Source organism: Electrona antarctica, assembly GCF_951216825.1.
Source record: "Electrona antarctica genome assembly, chromosome: 5".
NCBI lineage: Eukaryota > Metazoa > Chordata > Actinopteri > Myctophiformes > Myctophidae > Electrona > Electrona antarctica.
In genome coordinates, this window is record NC_136810.1 from 32843109 (window position 1) to 32866622 (window position 23514).

The following is a 23514-nucleotide window of genomic DNA, read 5'->3' on the forward strand; positions in this document are numbered from 1 at the left end:
GGGACGGTAGCAAGTCTCGGGTTTCTCTACAGAGCAAGCAATTAATATGTTTATAATGAACACAGCACCATCTACTCTTTTATCTTCTCTAAATTACCCAGAAATAGTGACATTTCTTTAGGATATAGCAGACATTCATGTTTTATCAAATTTCAGCTTTATTGACAGTGCATAGTGGAGAGGGAAGTTGGTCCACTGAAAAGGAAAGAAATCCACACACCATCTTCAAAGCTCCCTATATTTATTTTATTCGAAATCAAGTACAACATTTCGACCTATACATCAGATGCATAATCTGATAGTACCTGAACGTTGTACTTTATTTATAATAATGTTATAGTGTGCTTTGAAGAGTGTATGTGGAAACCTTCCTTTTCAGTCTATCAGTGGTTTTTATCCAGCACCCCTCATAATAATCTTTGGATGTACATGCACAACCTGGACAGCAAAATAAATAAGTCAACATGTCACAGGTACAGTATAGCATCAGACCTATTAAAACTGTGATGATATAATAATGTAAGTCGCTCTGGATTAAGAGCGTCTGCTAAATGCCTAAATTGTAAAATTGTAAATTGTAAATTGATATACTGTAATGCAGGCAGCACTCACCTTACCCCACTGTATCGCAAAAATACTCATCCCCAACTGCATGGTTGATTGACATTAATTTCACCATTACATACCATCATAGTATTGTATTGCCTTTCATTGCAGCAGCCAAAGCCTGGCCCCATAATAACAGTGTGTGATATAAATGGGTCAATTTGAAAGGACATCAGAGAAGCAGTCCTGCTGTATGCCACCTATTCAGGGCTCCAGGGAAAGGAAAGTGTGCCATTTACATACATGACATAATACAGCCAGCAGGGGGCCATCACACCTCAGATTACACTAGTTAAGGCTTTAACCCACTTTGAATGCAGAAAAGCAAAGCACTACATTATATAAATGCTGTAATATTATTCATTATTAAAAGCATTTTCATTTCACATTTTAGTAAACATCGTGTACTTCAGATCCAAAATGAGAATCCTCACCGGACACCTAGGCACACAAGCAGCTGGAATTTGCCTTCCTTTCCAATGTTGCGTGGTGAAGCGTTGATTGCACTGACATAGTGACACAGTGAGTCACAAGACAGGCTCACGGGTTCCGTTGATCCACGCAAGTCCCCCATCTGATCAGCGGTCTCCATGGAAACCACTGCCTTCTCTGTTGGAAGATCAACCGCTGTCAGATTGTACAACTCAGTGGAAACTAAGAGCAAACTCAGCTCATCAATGTTATTGATGAAGGACAAATCAAAGGTTTAAAAGAGAAAAGAAAGTATACAGTCTCTGAACTTTAAAGCATTAACATGGGCACTTTAGATCACCACATGTTTATAAAAAGGGATTCACCATTCCATGCAACATTATGTGTTATTGTGTTATTGTGAAATAAATATTTTCTGCCACTAGATGGGGACAGTTCATAAAATGCAGAAAGAGAGTAGAGAAGTTCAACATCATCTTTCAGGGCTCACAGATACATTTTGCAAACACGCAAACATGCACGCACGCACGCACACACGCACACACGCACACACGCGCACACGCGCACACACGCACACACGCACACACGCACACACGCACACACACACACACACACACACACACACACACACTACTTACCCACAAAATCCCATACGAACACGTTCCTCTGGAAGAGTCGGTTGGACTTGAATCCATGAAGGAGGAACTGTTCCAAGGAAAGCACCAGCCCTCCCTCACCACACAGCAACACTGTGAGGTTTCCTCTCTAGCAGAGGAAAACAATGGAAGGTGGTGGGGATTAATGAGAAGCTACATATGCATCTAAATAACCACTTAAGCCCTAGTATATACTTCGTCGTATGACAAATTGTTAAAATAACCAATCTACAAGCTTGATGTGAGCTTATAGATGAGCTATTTTCACAATTCTTTTGAAAGATCATTGAGTTTTTGTTTTGTTTTGTTTGTTCTTGAAAATCTTTGAGTTCACAAAATAGGAACTTTCAACCCCAGGATGAAAGTGGTCAATACATTCTAATACTGAATGAGTGGTCAAACGACTAAACCTCTAAAAGCACCAAGGCTCTTTGAACCTGATCGAAATAAATTGAAAAAGCTGTGCCAGCCTAGTAGAGACCTGCATGTTAAACAATGCTATGGCACTGGCATTGCCTTGGGGGTGGTCTAAATAGAGCCTATAAAAACATAATTATTTTCACTTGAATTGCCTGCACATAGGCAATAATGACCCATTAACCATCTCCCCGTGGTTTTAAGTTGCGTTCAGACCAGAGTGCCGCAAACAGAGTTTTTGGTTGGTCACTCTGCACTGTACATTAATTAGGCTAATAAAGTATGCTGATTAAAGATCTATCTAGACGCAGACACAACAGAGACCAGACGCAGACTGCTGAACAGGAGGCAGTAGCCCCTGGAGGTATACATACTATAATGATGCTGCTAGTGAGGGTTCAAAGTGGGGCTGCTCAATTAATCACATTTTATTTTCAATTATAACTTACGCTTACAGCGATTATGAAAACAAGATAATCGAGATAAAAGGATTATTGCGTTGCATACGGTTATGTAATGATGCTCTTGTTTTGTCTTGTGTTAAAAATGCTGTGCAATCCTTTAGCTAATCATGGTCTCAATATTACGATTTTTGCCATAATGAAGCGGCCCTAAAGATCATATGCCCCACCTCAGGGATTTAATTTCATCCCATGTTTATCTTTTTGTGAATGAGTGATGAGATACTTGGATGATGCATCACAAACAAACAAACACACATACAAAAAACCTGATGCCACATATACATACCTCTTGTTCTTGTTTGTGAAAGTGTTTGACGAGGTTATTTGCGGACTCCCTCATGTCCTCTTGTACTTCAACAGACGTCATTCCTTAGAAAAAGAGCAGGTAAAAGAAGACGGGAATGAAGGACAGAAACAAAAGAAGCAAGTGAAGGAAGGACAAAGGTGAGCAAAAAGAAAGGTGATATTGGAGGAAAATCTGTCATTGTAGCAAGGACACCCAAAAGTAGGTTAGCTATTGTGCGCTAAAGGATTAGTTTGGTTCCGTCAATACGTACTGCTCCGGCCACCAAGCGATCCAAGTGTTCCCAGGACTGTTCGTCCAGGACCGCTCTGTAGCGGTGAGCCCAACTCTGGGGGTGTCCCTGACCACCTCGCACCATCTTCCTCTCCACCTGGTGTCACCAGCTGGCCTATCAGGACCCTTTCTAAGCTTCCGTCTCCAACGCCTTTACCCAGCCAGCGCCCACATGGGAACCTAAAAGGAAAAGACAGATCTTATAATACATTTTTTAGTATATTTTCGAGAACTTAAACTATACTGTGTGTGCGTGCGTGCGTGCGTGCGTGCGTGCGTGCGTGCGTGCGTGCGTGCGTCGATAAGATATAATTGTCGCTATTCACCGTGAAGCACCAATTTCACCAGAAATCCTGTTTATCATGTGCAAATATACTTGGCAAATAGAAAGAACTTCTGATTTTGATGACTCAATAATAATAATACCGGTAATAATAATAATAATAATAATAATAATACAACTTTATTTGTATAGCACCTTTCATGACATGAAATGCAGCTCAAAGTGCTTTACAGAGCAATGGAGAAAGAAAGAAAAGAAAAGCAAGGCATAAAACGTTAAAAATAATAGCAGTAATGCAATACAGTGAGGACATGAATAACAAAAAAATTAAAAGATCAATTAAAAGCAAGAGTGTAGAAGTGGGTCTTGAGCTGTGCTTTAATAATAACCTTGGTGATTCAAGAACTGATGTTCATGTATGTATTTTCATGCCACATTAGCTTTTTAAAATCCTGATGGAAACAGTCAAGTTCAGCAAGAAGCTTTTTAGCATTTGGCCTTTGTGTCCTGAGCAACTAGGCCTGTCACACTAATTATATAATTGCCTGCTATAATTATTTTTGGATAATCATTAGACTCGATTAATCCATCATTCCATCATTGTCCATGCTTTAAACCACTTTCAACCTGGCATCCCAAGTTTGGGCATTTAAGGCAGAAAATGTTCATTTCAATTAAATCGATCCGTTAGTTAGATTAACGGTTGCACCCCTGAATCTCACCTGTAGGTGTGTCCAGTGATCTCATTGTACACCATGACACAGTCAACCAGACACTTGGCCAGCAGGCCAGAGTTCTCCTGTCCCAACTGCAGAGTGCTCAGTCTGCCGAGGTTCTTACACTGAAACACACACCGGCATTCATTCAAAGAAGTTCTTTCACATGCTTGATCTTTTTTTTAACAATGTTATATATTTTCTGTGTATGTTTACCATATGCCTAAATTATTCTGTCGTATCATGGTGTTGCACACCGAAAAACAGCAAATTGTGATGCAACACGTTGTGAGCTTGTAGATCTGCTGTTATCAGTGCACGACATCATCATATGACAAAGCATAAATCATGCTGTAGACATAGTTATCTAAATAAAAATACTAGATATATATATAGTGACCTGGAAAAAGATCTCTTGTGTGTTCTTGGTGATCTGTCTGACTCCTGAATCACCCAGCTCCCCTGACACACACACCCAAGGATTCACGGTTGTCATCGCAATGCTGAGCTTCTTCATGGGTATTATGACGACACGGTATGGAATACCTGGACAAAAACAGCGGGTCAAGAGCATCCCGTTGAATAAAATATTCCCTGTTCGTTTTGACAGGAAGATGTGAACCAAGTCAGCCCTCAACTGAACTGCTGAGCACTGTGAATAGGATTTTCACATTCTTGGGTTAAGCTTGTGTATCAAATGGGTAAGTCTGAGAGGTCTGTATGAAAATCCACCATGGATGCTATGTGTCAACCCATCCTTTTATGCTCACCCTGTATCCCTAAAGGACCATGCTGACGGTCTCACCCTGTATCCCTAAAGGACCATGCTGACGGCCAGGAATGTTCAGCCTATTGAGTACAACTGATGCTGACAGTATACTTGACTTGACATTGCGGTCAACCATTTTCCAAAGCATATACCGTGGTTTGATTTTGGAGGAAGCCATTGGACTGCATTAAACTCAGTCAATCTTCATCGCTATGAAAATCAATTTGCAGAGACTTGAAACTTTGTTTGAGATACAGTACGTATTCCCATACACAAAATGCCACTGCATTTCTTAACCAGGCAGTGAGGTTTAGCCAACATCGACTCCATTATTAAACATTTTAATGATGTTAACCAAGTTTAAATATTGAGGCATGATTCATGAACAGGAAAATGGTCTATGTAGAATATATGGCCCAAGCTGTGAATAGACAATGTCTGACATGTATGAATGCACCAACCTCACAAGACAAATTCCTCATATATGCATAACTGGCAATACAAAAAAAATATGATACTGATCCGGTGCGGTCCTTCAAGCCATCTCATAATGAGCACTAGGACCAGTTATATAATGATATGGTTGAAAATGGGTGAAGTGCTCCTCTATAAGTGAACAGGACTTACTGATGGAGGTGAAGACACGTGTGAAGCAGAGATAATCCACAGTATTGAGGGAGAGCAGATGGAACAAGAACTGCTCTCTCTCTTCCTCACACAACAGGAATGCATGGGGCTTATACAGCTGCCTGTCAGGGGAAACAACGAGTAGAGTTCATAGAAGAGCAAAAAGCAGGGAAGAGATTCAAGACCCATTGCACATGGCATCTACTGTCAAATCTGTCCACATACTCGTGTTAATTGTGGCATGACTCTTACCTGAGCAGCACCTGGTTTGAAAGCAGCTCTTTGAGGTGCTGTGACAGCTGTTTCTTTTCCAGTGCCAAATGGATCCATGCCCGGGCCTGTCCCACATCAGACAGACCCTCACTCATTGTCTGAACAAACCTGGTACGACAAGCATGAAAATGAACAAGCATTAATCTAATAAGATTTTCTTATGGACATCACACAAACAATTCAGAGCAGAGGTTCCGCTAGAAGGTGCCAAATAAATCATATATAAACCATTATTCATTTGAATGTTCATGTTGACCCTCGACAAAGCCTCAATAAATCTTTATCTTTTAGCCTTGACATATTTAAGTCAAGGCTAAAAACACACCTTTTTTCTATGCACTACCATTCCGCCTAGTTTTAATCAGTATGATTCATACAGCTATGCACATTTTACCATGTTTTTTATTGCTATGCTATTTGTGTCTTCTTTTTTTTTTTCTTTTGAATTTTTGAATATGCAAGAGACACAAAAGACAAACAAGGCATACATTAAAACAAAAACATCAACAGAAGAAACAGAATAATAATAAAAACAAACAAACAAACAAACGAGGTCATGGGATGTACAGCAACAAGCAACAACAAATTACAGACTTTTGGATTCATTGACAACCGGAAAGACACAGCCCATATTCACTCCATATCCGCCCCCCCCAGCTAAATACTCTATCCATTTCTCCCATCTTCGTTCACCCAGCTCTTTTTGCAGTCTTAAAGAATAGCTATTTGTGTCTTTGATTTGTTTTTTGATTTTTGATGTACTATAAATAAAAATAAACTGAAACTGAAAGTTGCAGTTCCCATTCTTTTTCTGCTCATCTGGTATTTACAATGATAAACTTTTAATCCTATTGAATGTATGTAGTTTTCATACTCCCACATAGCCTCCCTGCATGCCCTTCAAATCCTTTGGTCACACCATGATCTAAATTACCACACTACAAGGTCAGACAGAGTACATGGGCTCTCATTACCTCATATCTTGCATCAAGGATCCCTTCAGGACCAGAGTTCCCTCATCAAGCCTCTTGTGTTCCAACCCAGCGGACACTAACCAGGAAGACAGGTTTTATGACAACGTATGAACAGTCAGCCATTGAGACCAATGGTTTGTACAAAACAGAAAACAGCATGGCTCTGCTCTGACCTGGAGACTCCATGAGTGATTCTGTCTTCTGGGCAGCCTGGTAGTGAAGCAGGTGAGACCAGAAAGCCGACTTGCCCTGTTTAGAAACGAACAATCATCTACTGAGTGAATTCAACAAGTCAACATTCAACATATTCCAACAATTCAACATTTTGGCTCGTTCACCACGTGTGTGATATTAAACCTACATGCTGTAGGAACATGTGTGTGTGTGTGTGTGTGTGTGTGTGTGTGTGTGTGTGTGTGTGTGTGTGTGTGTGTGTGTGTGTGTGTGTGTGTGTGTGTGTGTGTGTGTGTCTGACCTGTTTTAGCTGCAGTCCATGGCCCCAGGTTCTCTCCAGTAGGTCACACAGACTATGGATAAGTGTGTTCTCCTGCAGGCCTGTGATACTGGCTTCTCCGTGACCTAATTCCACACTCTCCTTCCCCATCCTCTCCATTAACATCCGTTTGGTCTGCAAACGCACAAAACAACATTATTTAGCATAGGCACCAAGACGAACACACACACACACAGGTTGTTTAACTTTGTCAGAGACAGTGAGCTGAGGGAAGCTTACCTTCAGACGGCATTCGCTCAACAGCCCATCCACAAATTCACGGTGGGTTTGAGTGACAGCTGAAGTTGAGGGGTCAAGCAGCTTGGACTGACGGAAGTTCTTCCTCCAAAACGTATGCTTCTATAAGATAATAAACCAATGGTTAAAATGGCATTGGTGTGTGTGTGTGTGTGTGTGTGTGTGTGTGTGTACACTTTGTACGTCGTCCACTTACCAGTCTTTGTTCATTTTCCGGTCCTGAGGCTTCAATGGTTGCTGGTTTCTTGGGGTCAGACCTCCGTGATGCTGTGACACGACCGGACCACCTGTTCAATATCAATGCAAAATTCAGTGTTCTAGACTCTAGAGCAGGGGTTCTCAACCCGGGGGTTGCCAAATTATTATTATTGATTTTTTTTTGCAACTGAATGGCTGGAAAATGTGAAATGAAGAGTTTACTGTAAATATACATTACGACCTTTACACCAATATGTAATTGTATTGTATGTATCATATGTATTACAGATGCATTGAGTACAATGGAACACAATGGAAACAAAACCCCTGGAGCTGTGTTATCCTTTTATAATAACCTTTGACTACTGTATATTGTATAATTAATAATCATGTTAATAAAGTATTAAATCAATCAATCAATCAATCAATCAATCAATCAAACATATGTTTGTCTATTTAGTCAATACAGGAATTAATTACTGTTGCTACTAATGTAATACAATGCTGAAGAGTCCACTTCAGGAGATAGGAGTGGCCTTCTGGGAACTGAAAGGTTCTGGTTCAATGCCCATCATCATGTAAAAATGTAATTGAGCTAGACACTGTGCACTTACTGTAACTGCTCCCAAAGAGCAGGTCGTGCCGTGCATGACCCCACCATTGTGAATGTGTGCACGGATCAATTAATGTAACTCAAAATTGTACATCACTTTGGATAAAGGCGCTATAGAAATGCAGGCAATTTCCCATCAACTATGAACAATGGTGGTCTCACTTGTTGGTGCCATGTGCCTGTGCAAGCACATCAGCCTGCAGCTTGGGGAAGTAACCCTGCTGGTGTCGACCCTGGCCAATCCTCATGTCCAGTAGGTGGGGGTGAATGGCTGTGTGGTCCGCCTTCAGCAGTCTGCGCTCAATGGCCTGAGCTGGAGACACAGAATAAGAGTATATAGAAATGGATATCCATGGAATGATACACAAAAATGATTTTGTGTTGATAGTCGTGATGTGTCTGTATGGTACGTTCTACTGTGTACACCACAGTGTTCATTTCACACCCATAAGGACCCCAATGGAAACAAGCCTTCTGTATGGTACGTTCTACTGTGTACACCACAGTGTTCATTTCACACCCATAAGGACCCCAATGGAAACAAGCCATAGTGCTTTCTTGGGTTTAAAATCCTCTTAGCAGACAGGGTATTGAACTGTACTTTCCTGTGCTTTTTCTTTTTGCAAACTGCTAATAAAGTACACAATCAATCAATAAAACCCTTTGTAGATTGTAGATCAAAAATAAAACATTGACTTTTGATTTGATTGATATTTAATTTTGCTAAATTAACTAAAAAAAAATTCTGTCTGCTTGGGAAGAGGGATAAACACTGAGTCAGCACAGCAGTACAGGATAAATTACAAATGAGACACAAAATAACTAACTATAGGAAGAGGAAGTCCACAAAAGGAGAGGAAAACTACAATGGAGCGGAAAATACCGGTTAAATGAGGTAAAACAATCGAGTTACAGTGAGTTGGAGTCATGTGCTGCAGTCTCTGCAGAGAGTTTGGTCAGACTTCAAAGCAGAGTTGGAGGCATTAATTATAGCACACAATGTAGTTCCCCTCTCATCATGTACTGCTTATTATCCCCCTCTCCCTTTTTCATCCCTAATTCTCCCCATCTACCCCACTTTACTGAACCATGTCAACTGAACTCAAGGAACTTTCCCTCAAAACTCCACAGTGTTCTGTTCTACACGAGGTGAATCGGTTTTTCAAAAATGTATAAAACGTTTTTAAAAAACAGCAGAAATTACAAATACGTCGACTATTTTAGCTGTGAATCACCACTGTACGATTACATATAAAGTGGTTAAGTAATCAATAGCAAATGGAGTTGCAGATCTCAACTAAATCTGACTCTGATAGTAACATTGACATTTCTCAAAGTCCACCAGGTTTGAATTGATTCGATGACAAAGGCAAATTGCCCCACAAAAAGTAAACATCATTGTTGTCCTTGACTCGTTAGGTCATTTTAAATCACGTTTGTCATACACTGAGATTAGATTTTAACATGTGCCACAACATTACATCACTTTGGCCTTGAAACATGGGCAACGCATACATAACAGCAAGTCATTAAAGTCAATAACCTAATTTTGTATTGTCTCTCCTCTTACATGTTATCCTGTGACAGTGTCTGTTTCATAATGACACAGACACCGCCCTTTCCAGACAAAGACCAAAGAATGAGGGTTAGGAGGACAATATTTCCTAGGGAGAAATGGAAATGGAATAACAAGCATTCCATTTTTTAGAAGCGTATCAGGAAGAAGTGGCATTTTTCTGTAAGAAAGCCCTTCCCTACTGTTCCAAAAATCTGTCGAGCAGGGGAATATCATTTTCTAGCAACACAAAGCCATTTATTACTATCTATACAAAGCACACCTTTTCAGTGAGTAGAAGGAACTCTAATCTATCTCCCATTGTTTGTAAACATACGCCCACCCACCTACCCACCCACCCAGTGAAAGTAACTAAGTACATTTACTAGAAAATCATTTTAAGAAAAGTTTACTTAAAGGCATTATTATTTAACTTTGTGCCCTGTGTTTACATAACAATATATATATTTGTACACATAATTCCCCTCTCAAGCAGTTATCAGCCACTGGAGTAGTGTGGTGGTGTTTACCACAGAAACACATTGCACTCTCGCTGTATAGAGGTGTTTTAACTTTTAACTGTATTTATTTGGTAGTTGGGGACATTTTTGGGCAACCAAAACAACAGTGAAAACACCTCTACGGTATTGTATGCTGATCTACAAGCTCACAACACGTGAGCTTCAAAAGAACTTGTGGAACATGCTGTGTAATGAGTATATTTTGATGACAATAACTTTGCACTTTTCCTTGTAACAAAAGTCTTTGTACATTGTTGTGGTAATGCTACTTTTAAGTAAAAAACATTAGAGTACTGTACTTTTTCCACCTCCCCCACCTGACTCATAGATCATGGTGCACTTGGTATAGCGACAGCTGCGGGTATCCTCCTCGTCCGTGTGGTACATGCGCTCTCTCTCCAGACGGTTGTCAAACAGCTGCTGTAGGGGCTCTCTGTCCGCCCAGCGAGACAACACCTTCCCGTCCACGAAAGATGAGAACATGGCAGTCTCCAGGAACTGGGAGAGGAAGTGCCTGTGGGGCTCAGGCTGGGCCGAGAGGAAGGAACCCTGAAACATAGAACAATAACAAAAATATCATACACAACAAGAATTTCATATACACTATCCCACACCTGCCATTTGATTACTTAACCAGTCCACTTTTCACAGTCATTTAGGCAGACAGACACCTACAGAGATCTCCATGTATGGGCACAAGGGACACAGACAGATGGTTAAACCAGTTGCTATGACAACAGATATAACAGATATTTTATACAAGGGTGGGGTATGTACGTACATTCCCAATTTGAATTGTTTTCAACTTTCATCATTCCCATCGTTGGGCACCGGCCTATGGTGCACAGGTCTAGTTTTGTACGTTTTGTAAGGAGTAGAGTATAGTTTAACCACATAAACAGGGCCGGACTTATCCTCCCAAGGGCCCCCGGGCTAGACAAATTTTCAGGGCCCCCCTGGGCTGTGTGGTGCATTTTTTGAAATTTGGAAAGAAATTACCGCATTTTGTTCTAATTTTGGGGTACCCAGCCGCCCCAAAAGAGGCAGGCAGGCAGGCAGACAGACAGACTAGTCGCTGCCATGCACAGCGACATTGGCAGGGGTTTCCACAGCTACCCCACAACACAGCGTCACTAGTCTGAGCAGAAGCTCTCAATGTTTTAACCATAATACTAAATGTACAATAACTAAACATAAATCTCACTTGAATTAGATTGCAATACTTTACAATTTAAAATCACATAAAAAACTTTTGCCCACCCTAGCCCAATGGTAAGCCCGCCTCTGCACATAAACCATGTATACTTTGCATCACCCAGGGGTCTATAATTGCCCCCCTGCTTTTTTCTCTCCACACCAAATCTCTTCACCAAAAATAGCCAACATGCGTTTAACCGGATGTTCAGAAAAGGGATGCCAGTGTTCAAATTATTTATAATAGGTTTACAGTACAGTAGCTTATAAGTAGGCATGGATGATTTTCAATACCTTGTCAAAACTGCACGTCCCCTCTCGGTTGCTCAGCCAGGAGTCTAGATCGGGAGCGTTGTGAATGACAAACTCCTCATATCGGCCAAAGATGGCAGTGAAGCGGCCCACAAACACCTCCCTGAGCTGCACGTTCAGCTTGGCACATCGCACATCCTCCTCCTCCTCCTCTGCAGAAACACGCCCCAGCGTCCTCACTCCGTCCGCCACCTTCTCCGTGCCGCACCTCCGCGCCAGCGCCTGCAGTCTCTCCAGGGCGGCCAGCTCTTCCCCGCCAAGGTTCCCGTTCCGTCTGTCCTCCATGAGGTCCTCCAAGACCAGGCTGCTGAGGCGAGGAGGAATGGCGTCCAGCTCCGTGGTCGTTCCGCCTTGCGCGCGGAGGCCGGAGCGCAGCAGCACCTCGCTCAGCTCCTGGATGAGCTCCGTCTGGTCTGGGAACGAAGGAACGTCCTCCGGAATGTCAACGTGCTGGTTGTCGATGTCGACGAAGCACAGGTTGGCCTGGGAGAGAGGAGAAGAGAACCGAGGAGGGTCAGAAATGTACACAGTAAAATCCTCAGCATTCATTTACATTCATACATCATCCATTTTACTAAAAAAAAATCGATGTTGAGAGAAAATGTTAAAATTTCAATGTTTTCAAATAATAATAATTAAAAACTAAATATAGGAAACAAAAAATAAGGGGGCCCATAACACCCATTGTTTGGGAAACAGTTGTAGACTCTAGCTGGAATCAAAACAACCACTTTGAAATTATGCAACACGCTGAAACCACTTTTCAATTGGTTCCTGGAACAGATAATCAAAACGCAGTTAATGGCTTAGTGGCTTACACAAGAAAACCTCTTATTCATCAAGTGAGGAAGCTCTGACAGCATTATGGCCAAGTGTAGAGACATCGAATTAAGACCAGAGAGGGAGATTTACATGACATTAATGGCTTCTTGGCATTTAACCACAACACACCCCTTGGAGAGACTGACATATTACTACAGGAGGGATTAGTAGACCAGTAAACTATCACTGTAATCACAAACACTGGAGACTGCAAAGGTGACTGCTTTAGTTTGGACCTGCACATTGGCAAACAAATGGCAAAAGAGTGCAAAAGCTAAACTTGAAAAGCTGCTGAACACTGCATTGTAAGTCGTTGCGCTAAAGATAAATCTGCATTTCCAAGCAGCAGTGGAGAAAAGCATGGTCAGCAGTGACACAACCTTCTGTGGTGACCTCTGACAGCCAGTTCATTGTCTCTGGGGACATGTGGTGAAAGGTGGACACAGCACAGCAACAGACATGCAGTGCACCAATCCAGGTCCCACACATCAGCTAGCATTCTGCTGCCTCCTCCTTCCCTCCAACATTATAGATCTTTCTTCAATTTGTATTTGGAAGAACAAACGTCCTTTTGCACACCTACGGAGATGGACAGGTGCAATAAAAATCCTAGTTATACTGTAAAAAAGGTCAATTAACACTGGAACATACACTGCTTCGCCTGCAAATAGTTAAGTCTCACATAGTATCATATGATTAATATCCCTTTGCTAACTTGATTGCAAATTAAGGTCCCAAGTATCATCTTACACAACATCCAGAAATAGGTTGAGATTTTTAATTCACATTAATAATTCACATCGTCAGCTTTCCCCCCCCTTGCGCACGTAATGCTTAGTGGGTTTTCTTTTCACTTTGTACTTTATTCCTTCTACTGGCTCTTTTCTGGGGCAGCACTGCATCAAAGAGCCGATGCTCATGCAGCATGGCGTGATCTTTCAGTGTGTATGGAGGGTTGGATTTGTGGAAGAGGAAGGAGCTCAGAGGAGCTGCATTGCCTGTATTTGCCAGGCCGGAGCCAGGGGGCATATTAGCATGTGCACAGACTGGAAGAGATTAACAACGAGGCTACAGAATACAGCATCCATGTTTATACCCTGCTGTAAATGTTACAGTGCATGCGCGTTGAGCAAAATGTTCAGTAATCTATTGATGCAGTAGAGCAGGGGTGCCCATACTTTTTCGACTTGAGAACTACTTTTAAAATGACCAGCTCAACAAGATCTACCCACCAAAAAAAAATATATTATACCATCGCTGAAAATAGTTAGTTTTTCCTGAGGGGGCTTTAAAATTACATATAAGACAAACGCACTTGGAATGGGAAACAGAAAGGGCAAAATGGAATTGGTAGGGTTTTTTTTAATATACACTGTATAACTTTGTCACACTACTAACATTTGTGAGCAACACTCTTGAAGGTGGGTTTGAGCTGACAGGACCTTTTTTGTCAATCAATCAAGTCGCCTTAATACAAGTGGCAGATGCCAAAATTAGTTTCATATTTTATATTTAAATTATATATATTTTCAGGGGCATGTCATGTGGTCTACTGGTAGATCGCGATCTAGCTTTTGGGCACCCCTGCAGTAGAGGCTACACATTGCCTTTGGTGTGCTCTGTACCTCATGGGGCAGGTTGAGGGATGACCGCTGAGTCCCGTCCCTCCGCTGGATACCCATGAAGAACGGCACCGGGGCATCCAGGAGGTGGTGTAACGGAGGAGGCAGGATGGGCAGGTAGATGTGTTGCCACTGGAACGGGAACAGCAAGGTGCTGATGCCCTCCGCCACCGTCATCAAACGCTGGTAGTCTGGGAAGATTAGGGACGGTATAATGGAAATATGAATATCAAAACGGGGTGAAGGTTGGCAATTTATTGAGGAATAATCAGCAACAGAAAAACAGCATAGATAGATAGATAGATAGATTTTATTTCGGTCCGTACAGGAAAAAGGATTACATACAGACATACATACATTAATATCCACTAATCACTAGTGGTACCGAAAAGGTGAAGGCAGAAGCCGAAGCTTATTGCGCCTACCCTTTATGAACATAACTCAAATTACACTAATCAGAGAATGTTGTCAGACATGGATTTCATTAAAGAGAAAAAAAACAACTATAAGGTTCTGGCCATTGATTGTGAGAAATCTAAGAAATCTAAGCCGGGCTTAGATATGGCCTATATTATGAAAAAAATAATTAAAAAAAAAAAAAAAAGAAAAAAAGTTTTTAAATAGGAAGAACAAAACAAAAAACAAAGACAAAGATACCCAACAAAGGTTTAACTAAACATTTGATTTTGGGTGAAATCAGCATACAGCAGCCCCAGACCTCCTGGCCTAGGGGACAGACAGTCTTATGTTGCGTTCACACGGGCGTTCACACAGACGCAAAGACACAGTCGACCTTTCATTGTCAATGGAAGTCAGAGCCGTGAAACTATGAAGCAAATCTGATGCTTGTAGCTGCTGCAAAAGCTACAACAGCTACAAATACACTGTATCTTTGCATCTTTTGCATCTGCCCGTGTGAACACAGCATATAGTCCACTCTAACATAGATGCTATTCTAAATGTTTTTTTAAGGATTTGCACAAATAGTTACACAACTTAAGTAGAGATTCTAATTATGCTGACACAGAGAGTAGGAGTAAGCATCTGCAGGGGGGCATCAGCTGTTAAGATTAACAGCTGCGGTCGAGTAAAGTTAGAATGAGTTTGATGAATATTAATGAACTGCTCAACAGCAGTGCAAGGGTGCTAGCCCCTCCTATATACAGCTTTTGTCCCCACACGTCTCAATATTTGCCATTGACAATGAAAGGAGAAATTAAGTCAAATGTCCACCAAATATGATGTAAATTTAACCAACCAATCACATAAATTCAGTTGTTCATGAGATGATGTATGATGATGAATAATGATAAGAGCGCCCCTCATTTCAGGCTAGCAGGTTTCTTGGGACATTCGTGGTCGTAGTGACTACATCTGTCATTGAAAAATTGTCATTAATGCACGCCTGCGATACTGCAGGAACTCGCCCACAGGGCGAGTTCCGAAAGCAACACAGGCGTTAATCAGGCGTTAATCATGACATTACTGTATAGGCAATACAACAGGTAAATTGTAAATTGATGCCCTAAATTGGGACACCAGGATGGCGTTACCGTGAGAGTAGAGCAGGACCTGCATCTCCAGCAGTACGCAGGTGAGGAGCCGCACCATGTTGTCCACGCCCAGCAGGGAGAAGGCCTCCCCGAGGGGATAGTCGCCCAGGGGGAGTTCTCCCGGGCCGGGCCGCTGGCACACAATGGGTCCCTGGACGCCGTGGAACCTCAGGGACCTGCCAGGCGGAGGCAAGGGCACCTCGTACAGGATGTTGTGGATGTAACTCTCCAGCGGGAGCGGGGGGGCCGTGTGCGAGGCGACCGCCTGGTGGAGCTGCCGCAGGAACTGCCGGGCGGCTTGCAGGAAGGGCAGCGGCGTGAGGAGGCAGAGGGCTTTGGACACGTACAGGGTGTCCCGTGCCGGGTCAAAGGAGCCCGCGCAGCCGAGGCAGGCGGGCGTTCCAGGCAGAGACTCAGCGTCCGACTCGTCTAGGCTGCTCACCAGAGAGTCCATGCTGCAGGTGGATGGGGACGAGGCTGACGAGGAGGAGGAGGAGGAGGAGGAGGGAGAGGAGGCAGCAGATGAGTGGTGCTCCACGTGGTGCATCTGGTGGAGTGTCTGCATGGCGGTGATGACCTGGGCGTTCGTCACTTCCTCGTAGAAGGTGTGAACGAAGCCGTAGGAGCGTGTACCGTCGTCGGAGGCGATGGTGAATGAGTGGAACTGAGGTTCGAGGCCGTCTGCCTGCGTGCGAAAGCCCAGGCCCCTTGGCATGCACAACTGAGGAGAGACGGAGGGATAATGGTAGAGGTAGATGAGGGGACAGAATGTTAACCCCTGAGAATGTCCTCAATGGCCAACCCTTTGGATAACACTTCCAAAGTTGAGATTTAATAATGGGGGTTACCATAATTAGGTCATAAAGTCAAATTCATATGAGACTAATAAAAACCTCAAGCAAAGAACTTGAGTGTCTCCATTAGTGATGCGTGTGCCGTTTTTTTTTCATAACCTGCCCGTCCCGCCCCGCCACGGGAGCCAGCCCGCACCAACCTGCCCCGCAAAACAATATATTAATCAACGACCCGCCCGCCCCACGGCCCCGCGAAAACAAAAGGTAGCCTAACGACTTTTCAACACCCAGCAAGTCTAGTCCATTCAATTGCTTTGGAGAGAGAGAGAGGGGAGGGGGCAGGGACGTGCAGAGGGAATTTGAAGGGCAGGGGCTGGAATTTGAAAAGGCATCTTTATTTTTATTTTACATTTCTACCCAGATTTAGAGGAATATCTAATTTTAAACACTAGGAAATGACCCAACCAGTCTGCCCTGTAGCCCAAATTACTGGTTATCAAAGTAAAATGAGCAGTTGCTTGCTTTGCTAAATTAAGGATTGCATAATCGCATTCCTGTCAGTCAGAAAGTTTGTGTGGTCGAAAATTGTGAAATGACACTGGACTACTTTATGAAAAACCCAACGCAGGTCGCTTGTTATAAGAGAGAGAGAGAGGTTACGTTGTCCCCCTTTCCAGTGTGAGTCGTAACAAATTATTTGAATGAACAGTATAACACTTACACAGTCACATACGTGACATGACATACTATCTGTCTCGGACCGGTTCACTTCACTCGTTTGGGTTGTGTGCGCACTGCAGCGCACTCGAAATGAATTAATCTCATGTGCTCATTTTAGTTTTGATTGCGTATACTTCGTTGCACGGCGGCGGTACTGCACACCCAAAATAGCCGCTCTCTACAAGCTCACAACGCGTCGCAGACGACGCATTGTGAGCTTGTAGATCTGCTATAATTCTGAGTGTGCGCACTGTGCACGCCTGCACAGCACCGTGCTCAATTAAGAAAGATTTGGTGCAGATGTACTCATTGCACTGATGACGGTCAGAGCCTCAGAACGAGAGGGTACTTTTCTCCAAAAAGGTCAAAAAGGCAGGGACTAAAGCGCCCTTTCATAAGCAACACATTGATGAACAAGAGAACAAGCTGATGGTTTCAGCAGGAGGAGTAGACAGTAGACACAGGAGAGCAGGTACCGGATTGCTTTTTTTCCTCCTTTTTTGGGGCGGGCCCCCGCGGGCACACTTTCCATCCACAGCTGGTGGATGGAAAGTAAGCTCCACCATTATGGATATTATTATGAATATTACAACAACTATTACACAGGAAAGTGTATTTATAAAACTAATAATAAAACAATCAGCTTAAATACTAAAATAGACATGATAGACATGTATAAATAGGCCAAGTATGTAGGCACTGGCTGTGAATAAGGACAGTTTTTATAAAGTGATGCAAAGTGTCATGAATGGCAGACTCATTTTCAAATTGCTGTCCCATTTCTTTCACAACAATTTGGAGCCCTTGCAGCCTCACACCCTCACGCACTTACAGCTGGGTTCAGGGCTCAGGGCTTGAGGGAGGCGATTGGGACGTATATCTATTCTATGTCCAAGCATAGACATGGTAACGCCCCGCCTGCCTCTGATTGGCCTACCGACACTGCCGGCCTTACCAGAGTTTCCTCCGAGGTGGAGAATACATGATGGATAGTTTGCTGCGTGAGGTTACTCCGTGGTGGGAAAATAAATAAATAACACAAGTACGATATATAATACAAGAGAATGACAGCTTGGCACGTGCGACACTAACTTATATTTTTGTAGAAGAGGCAAACTAATAGTTTATGCCGTTTAAATTATTTGTATAAGATTTGTGTAAAAAGGTCTCTTTTCCCTTGATCTTTATCTTTTTTAGTATAATAGTATTAGTTTACTATAATTTGATTAATACACGATAATCAACACTAACACTTTCATTTTGAACACACCCAAATAAAATCACAACTTTACTGTCGCCTGTGCCAAGCTGCCATGCTCTTGCACTTATTATTATTTCCCACCACAGAGTCACCTGGCGTCTCGGAGGACAGTCTGGTGAGACCACAGAGTCACCTCGCGTCTCGGAGGACAGTCTGGTGAGACCACAGAGTCACCTCGCGTCTCGGAGGACAGTCTGGTGAGACCACAGAGTCACCTCGCGTCTCGGAGGACAGTCTGGTGAGACCACAGAGTCACCTCGCGTCTCGGAGGACAGTCTGGTGAGACCACAGAGTCACCTCGCGTCTCGGAGGACAGTCTGGTGAGACCACAGAGTAACCTCGCGTCTCGGAGGACAGTCTGGTGAGACCACAGAGTCACCTGGCGTCTCGGAGGACAGTCTGGTGAGACCGTGGGGGCAGGCGAGGCGTTACCATGTCTATGCTCGGACGTAGAATAGATATACGCTGAGACAACATGTAGTCCAGGAAGTAAGTGAGCCCAGTGTCCATGACATCAGAGACACTGGGCTTAGTGGGCTCACTGCAGAAATAATCTAAAACCACATATTACACACATAAAGACCCCCAGGAAAGTGTTCTAAATCTTCTAAACGTCATTAACATATATTTTTTGGCAAAAAGGGTGAAGTGTGCCTTTAAGCTATCATCTGTCAGGATAACAGAAAGTCCAGTTAGTATCTCACCATGTTAACAGCATGTTTATTGAAGGGGTTCCTGTCTGTACTCTCAGGATAATGCACCAACACTTTCGACTTAAAGGATCTTCGGATGGGACTCTGCTCAAAGCCTTCCCCTGAGAGAAGAGGAGAGTTTTAAGGAGAGAGAGAGAGAGAGAGAGAGAGTTTGATTGATTGATTGAAGAATTTATTAACAGTTTGCAGAATTACAGTACATTTCAAACACAAACTCAATACAAAGGCTGTTAACTGTGAGTGGACGACCCAATTAAGCATTACACTTGTTTCCAATAGGGTCCACCATGTTCAAATCATCAAAACATTTAGAGACGTACAAATAGACACTTCTATAGACAGAACAGGAATTCATCATAAAGGAGGTAAAAAGGGAAAAGAAACATATACAGTGAGGGGAAAAAGGGGGGGGCGGTGGGGGGGGATTCAGATTTTACGGGGGCCAGTTTCGAATTGCAGCCATCCGTAGGTGCCCTTTGAGAGCGGTTTTGAAGGAGTCAAGGGATTCGCATGTCTTAATGACAGTTGGTAGGGCGTTCCACATTTTGGTGGCATAGGAGCGAAAAGAATTTAGTCCCTTGTTTGTGCCGAATCTGGGTTGTACATGGTTCGTTGCACTCCCTCTGGTGTTGTGGGTGTGGACTTCGTTAACATTAAGGAAGTATCTAGACAGGTACATAGGTATCTTGGTGGTGTATCGAATCTTGTGGACCAGACCCATTGCAAGATGCTGTACTCGGTCGTCGACCCTAAGCCATTCCAGCCTGTCGAAGTGGGCAGGGGTGAGGTGGGTTCGGGGGGCTAGGTCAAGTAGGAGCCTGACCAGTTTGTTTTGGGAAGTCTGGAGCCTGGTTTTAAGGGCCTTTGAGGTGCTGTGGTACCAGAGAGAGCGACAGGTGAGGGAAAGGGGAGAGAGAGCATGGTGTCATATTACCATGGAGCAATATGTCCTTCATTTATCACTTCAGAAAACAGAATTCATGACGAGAGGACTTTAGAGGGCAGATGGGACAGACAGACAGTGCTTTGATTCATGGAAAGGACAGCACAGCCTTGTCTGACACCAGCTTCTCTGTGTTGTCAGCAAGACAGAGGTGAGACTGTAGGGACAATTCTGCAGCAAAGGGAGGGGGAGAGCTCACAGGAGTTATGTAACTCAACTAATTACCATAGAAATAGACTACTAGAGAGGCCAACACAGCCCTTTCATCTTCTAGAAGTGAATCAAAACAAAATTTCATCATCATAGTGAACATTGTGTTCTGGAGGGAGACTATGAGATTATTACAATTATAACATAAGATGACTAAATTTGCACTAAAGTCATGAAATAAATCTAATTTTATTCCCTCGAATCCCTCGTGAGTGTGCCAGTTCCTGTGAGTATAGTGTGTATTCCCCGTCACTGCCAAGTGCCAACACATACTGATGGTCTTGGGGAGGGTGTACCTACACGTGTCTCCTCCGATACACATGAAGTCACCAGTCACTTCTTTTGACCTGACAGTGAGGACTGAGGAGTTTCACCAGGAGAATATAACACCTGCAGAGGAACACACTGTTCTTCCGATGGGATAAAGTAGACCTTTTAAGCAGTTACCATTACTTATAAGTGTGTGCACCCTAGCTGTGCTCAAGCAAGGTCACAGAGAGACAGAAAGATTTCTATATAGTGTCTGAAAAAGTAGAGACATGTCAGAGCTCTCCAGGACAGACGTGTCCTCTGGCCTGTGCTGCGAGGGGCGCCCCGACCAACGGACTGATATGATCGAATCTAATTCGTGATGTAACAGGTCGTATTTGCTTTCATCTATGTCTTTGCTGTTCGTATGCATATCACATGGACCATTCATTTTGGGAGAAGTATCCCGGGCAATCATTAAAATACGCCAGTTCTTATTATTCCATGACTTATGTTTACAGCCTGTTTATTGGACTATCAGATAACTCTCGAACCATAACGACACAACACTTCTCAGTTCCACTCACTGCCTGACCAGTGTGCATGAGTCGCTATAGTGCAGCGACAGATAATGCTCTCCCCTGCCTTCCCACTCATGAACATGGTCAGTTGTTTGGAGCCCCCAGCCAAGCCGGATGCACCATGGAGGAATCGAACCCCAGGCAGGTCATTTACCTCAGCGCCCCCAGAATGTAAGACAATGTGTGAATATGTAAATAAGATACTCAATATGTTTGCCAATTCTAATATACATCATGGAAAAACTAACATTCATTATTTGACTACAAGAGGACAAGTTCTATTTAAAAAATTGGGAAAAGTGGGATCTCTTCCTCCAGCCCATTGCAAGTATTAAGCAGAATTTCAAACATTGTTTTTGTGTATTGTAATATATGAAAAATGCAGCTCTGTGTGTATCTTTTCTTTTTTTTCTTGTTGGTGTCTTTGTGTGTTGTTTTTTGCTGTTTTTTTCTTATCAATAAAAATGAAGTGGAAAAGAATATATATGTTTGCCATTTCAAAGGGGATGGTCTTGTACAACTGTGTTGCTTTCTGTATTCCTCAGTTAATGTAGCTGCATTTTGCAGAGCCTCACTGTTGAACATCTATGGTTGACATAGCTGTCATAATCACAAGTGGTAAGTAAGGAAAAGGTGCTACAGAAAAAATTATCCACTCTACTTTGACGTACATGCAATCTATTTAGCAATATCCACCTGCCACTGATGACGCACAGCAAACCGCAAATTAAGCTGTACATTTGTCAGAACACAAGACAGTGATTTGAAATCTCACACAGTGCAAGTGTGCCAGACGAGTGGGTAGCAGAGAGAAGCTTAGTGTGTTCTTAAGAGACAGGGAAAGGGAATGGTATACTCTACACGTTCTGCAAGTGATACATGACCCATGTGACATCCAGAGATCACAGACAGTCACAGTTGAGGGTTTATTCAATGATGACTAGCCAAGCTGAACTGTTGCAAAGGCACACAGGGGTGAAACAGAGAGAGATTGACCTCAGTAAAAGACATCTACTGTAGTTGCCATGGCAGCCATTTCCGCTGTGTTACCATGGTTGTTGAGGGCGGCGGTTGGGCGGAAGCGCGTCAATTGACTGCTTCATCTTAAATTTCATCAGCTGACCCATTTAAAGCCCTCCCTTCTTCCCACCCCGTCTATTCCGCTCCCTACCTTCTTTCAAGCTTTACGAACAGACAAAGAGGGAGGGGGGGATGTGGACTGTTTCTGTTTTGGTTATTCAAAGCTTAATTGGTTGTTCCAGTTAGGCTGGAATTATCATATTGTCACTACCATTATGCATGCAGGGATTTCCCTTTACTACCACACAGATCTACTGTGCAAAAGGACGCCGAGCGCTCTGCATGAGGTAAATGGTGCATTTATATAGCACCTTTATCCAATATGCTTGATAATGTGCATTTCATTCAACAACCTTCTCAGTTTGGGGATTTGGTGACTTGCTTAAAGACATACTGTATAGTCCATTTCTTAGATTGCTCTTCATATCATGTTATTGTGAGATCCTGTCATAACTGCGTCCTGTAAATCTACATCAAGGTACAGTAGGCTGTGGACCAACAAACACTAAATGAGTTTCATAGAGCTTTGCATGGTGAGAGCTTCATCAGAGAAATTAATGTCACATCGTTTCCAGTCCCTAAAAACAGGCCCACAATAATGATTGAACAGGCATAGAGGTCAAATCTGTGAACCCTTCCATCACATTCAATCACATCATTAGACGGGCCAGAGAGATACAGCAACATAGAGAAATTAAAATGACAGCCAGTGCCAACTGGCATTCATTTGGGAAGTGGATCACTTGGCTCAGCCAACTGGAAGCCCCATATCTTGGCATCAGGAATTGTGAGTGTCCAATGAGGGAAATTCACAAAAATGTTGTCCCTTGTAACCTGGTGATAGAACCTATGTTTAGTAAGCAGTTTGTAGCAGGGTATTTCAAGTAAGACAAATTTATACTTCAAATAAGACAATTAAGCCATCTTAGAAAAACTCCTAATACATTATGCAGTGAGGAAGCAGTTGTCTTGCCTTGATTAAAACCAATAGATCTTTATCTTTTGCAGACCTTTATGCCATTATAGGA

General features: G+C 42.9%; 1 protein-coding gene across 2 annotated transcripts in view; it reads right to left on the reverse strand.

Annotated features, from left to right (window-relative positions):
• LOC306923037 (DENN domain-containing protein 5B-like) overlaps nucleotides 1-23514 on the reverse strand; it is a 28141-nt gene that overhangs the window by 1650 nt on the left and 2977 nt on the right. The window contains exons 2-20 of one of the 2 annotated variants that reach the window (XM_079501014.1): nucleotides 19415-19524; nucleotides 15936-16656; nucleotides 14386-14573; nucleotides 11921-12421; nucleotides 10732-10981; nucleotides 8519-8669; nucleotides 7742-7832; nucleotides 7528-7647; nucleotides 7270-7422; nucleotides 6968-7043; nucleotides 6795-6870; nucleotides 5800-5928; nucleotides 5548-5669; nucleotides 4552-4697; nucleotides 4158-4276; nucleotides 3133-3332; nucleotides 2862-2944; nucleotides 1677-1803; nucleotides 1041-1215 (exon numbers count right to left, since the gene is read on the reverse strand). In XM_079501014.1, the coding sequence (XP_079357140.1) occupies nucleotides 1041-1215; nucleotides 1677-1803; nucleotides 2862-2944; nucleotides 3133-3332; nucleotides 4158-4276; nucleotides 4552-4697; nucleotides 5548-5669; nucleotides 5800-5928; nucleotides 6795-6870; nucleotides 6968-7043; nucleotides 7270-7422; nucleotides 7528-7647; nucleotides 7742-7832; nucleotides 8519-8669; nucleotides 10732-10981; nucleotides 11921-12421; nucleotides 14386-14573; nucleotides 15936-16656; nucleotides 19415-19524 (3538 nt within the window). The remainder of the gene's footprint in view (nucleotides 1-1040; nucleotides 1216-1676; nucleotides 1804-2861; nucleotides 2945-3132; nucleotides 3333-4157; nucleotides 4277-4551; nucleotides 4698-5547; nucleotides 5670-5799; nucleotides 5929-6794; nucleotides 6871-6967; nucleotides 7044-7269; nucleotides 7423-7527; nucleotides 7648-7741; nucleotides 7833-8518; nucleotides 8670-10731; nucleotides 10982-11920; nucleotides 12422-14385; nucleotides 14574-15935; nucleotides 16657-19414; nucleotides 19525-23514) is intronic. The other variant, XM_079501015.1, reaches the window with a different exon arrangement.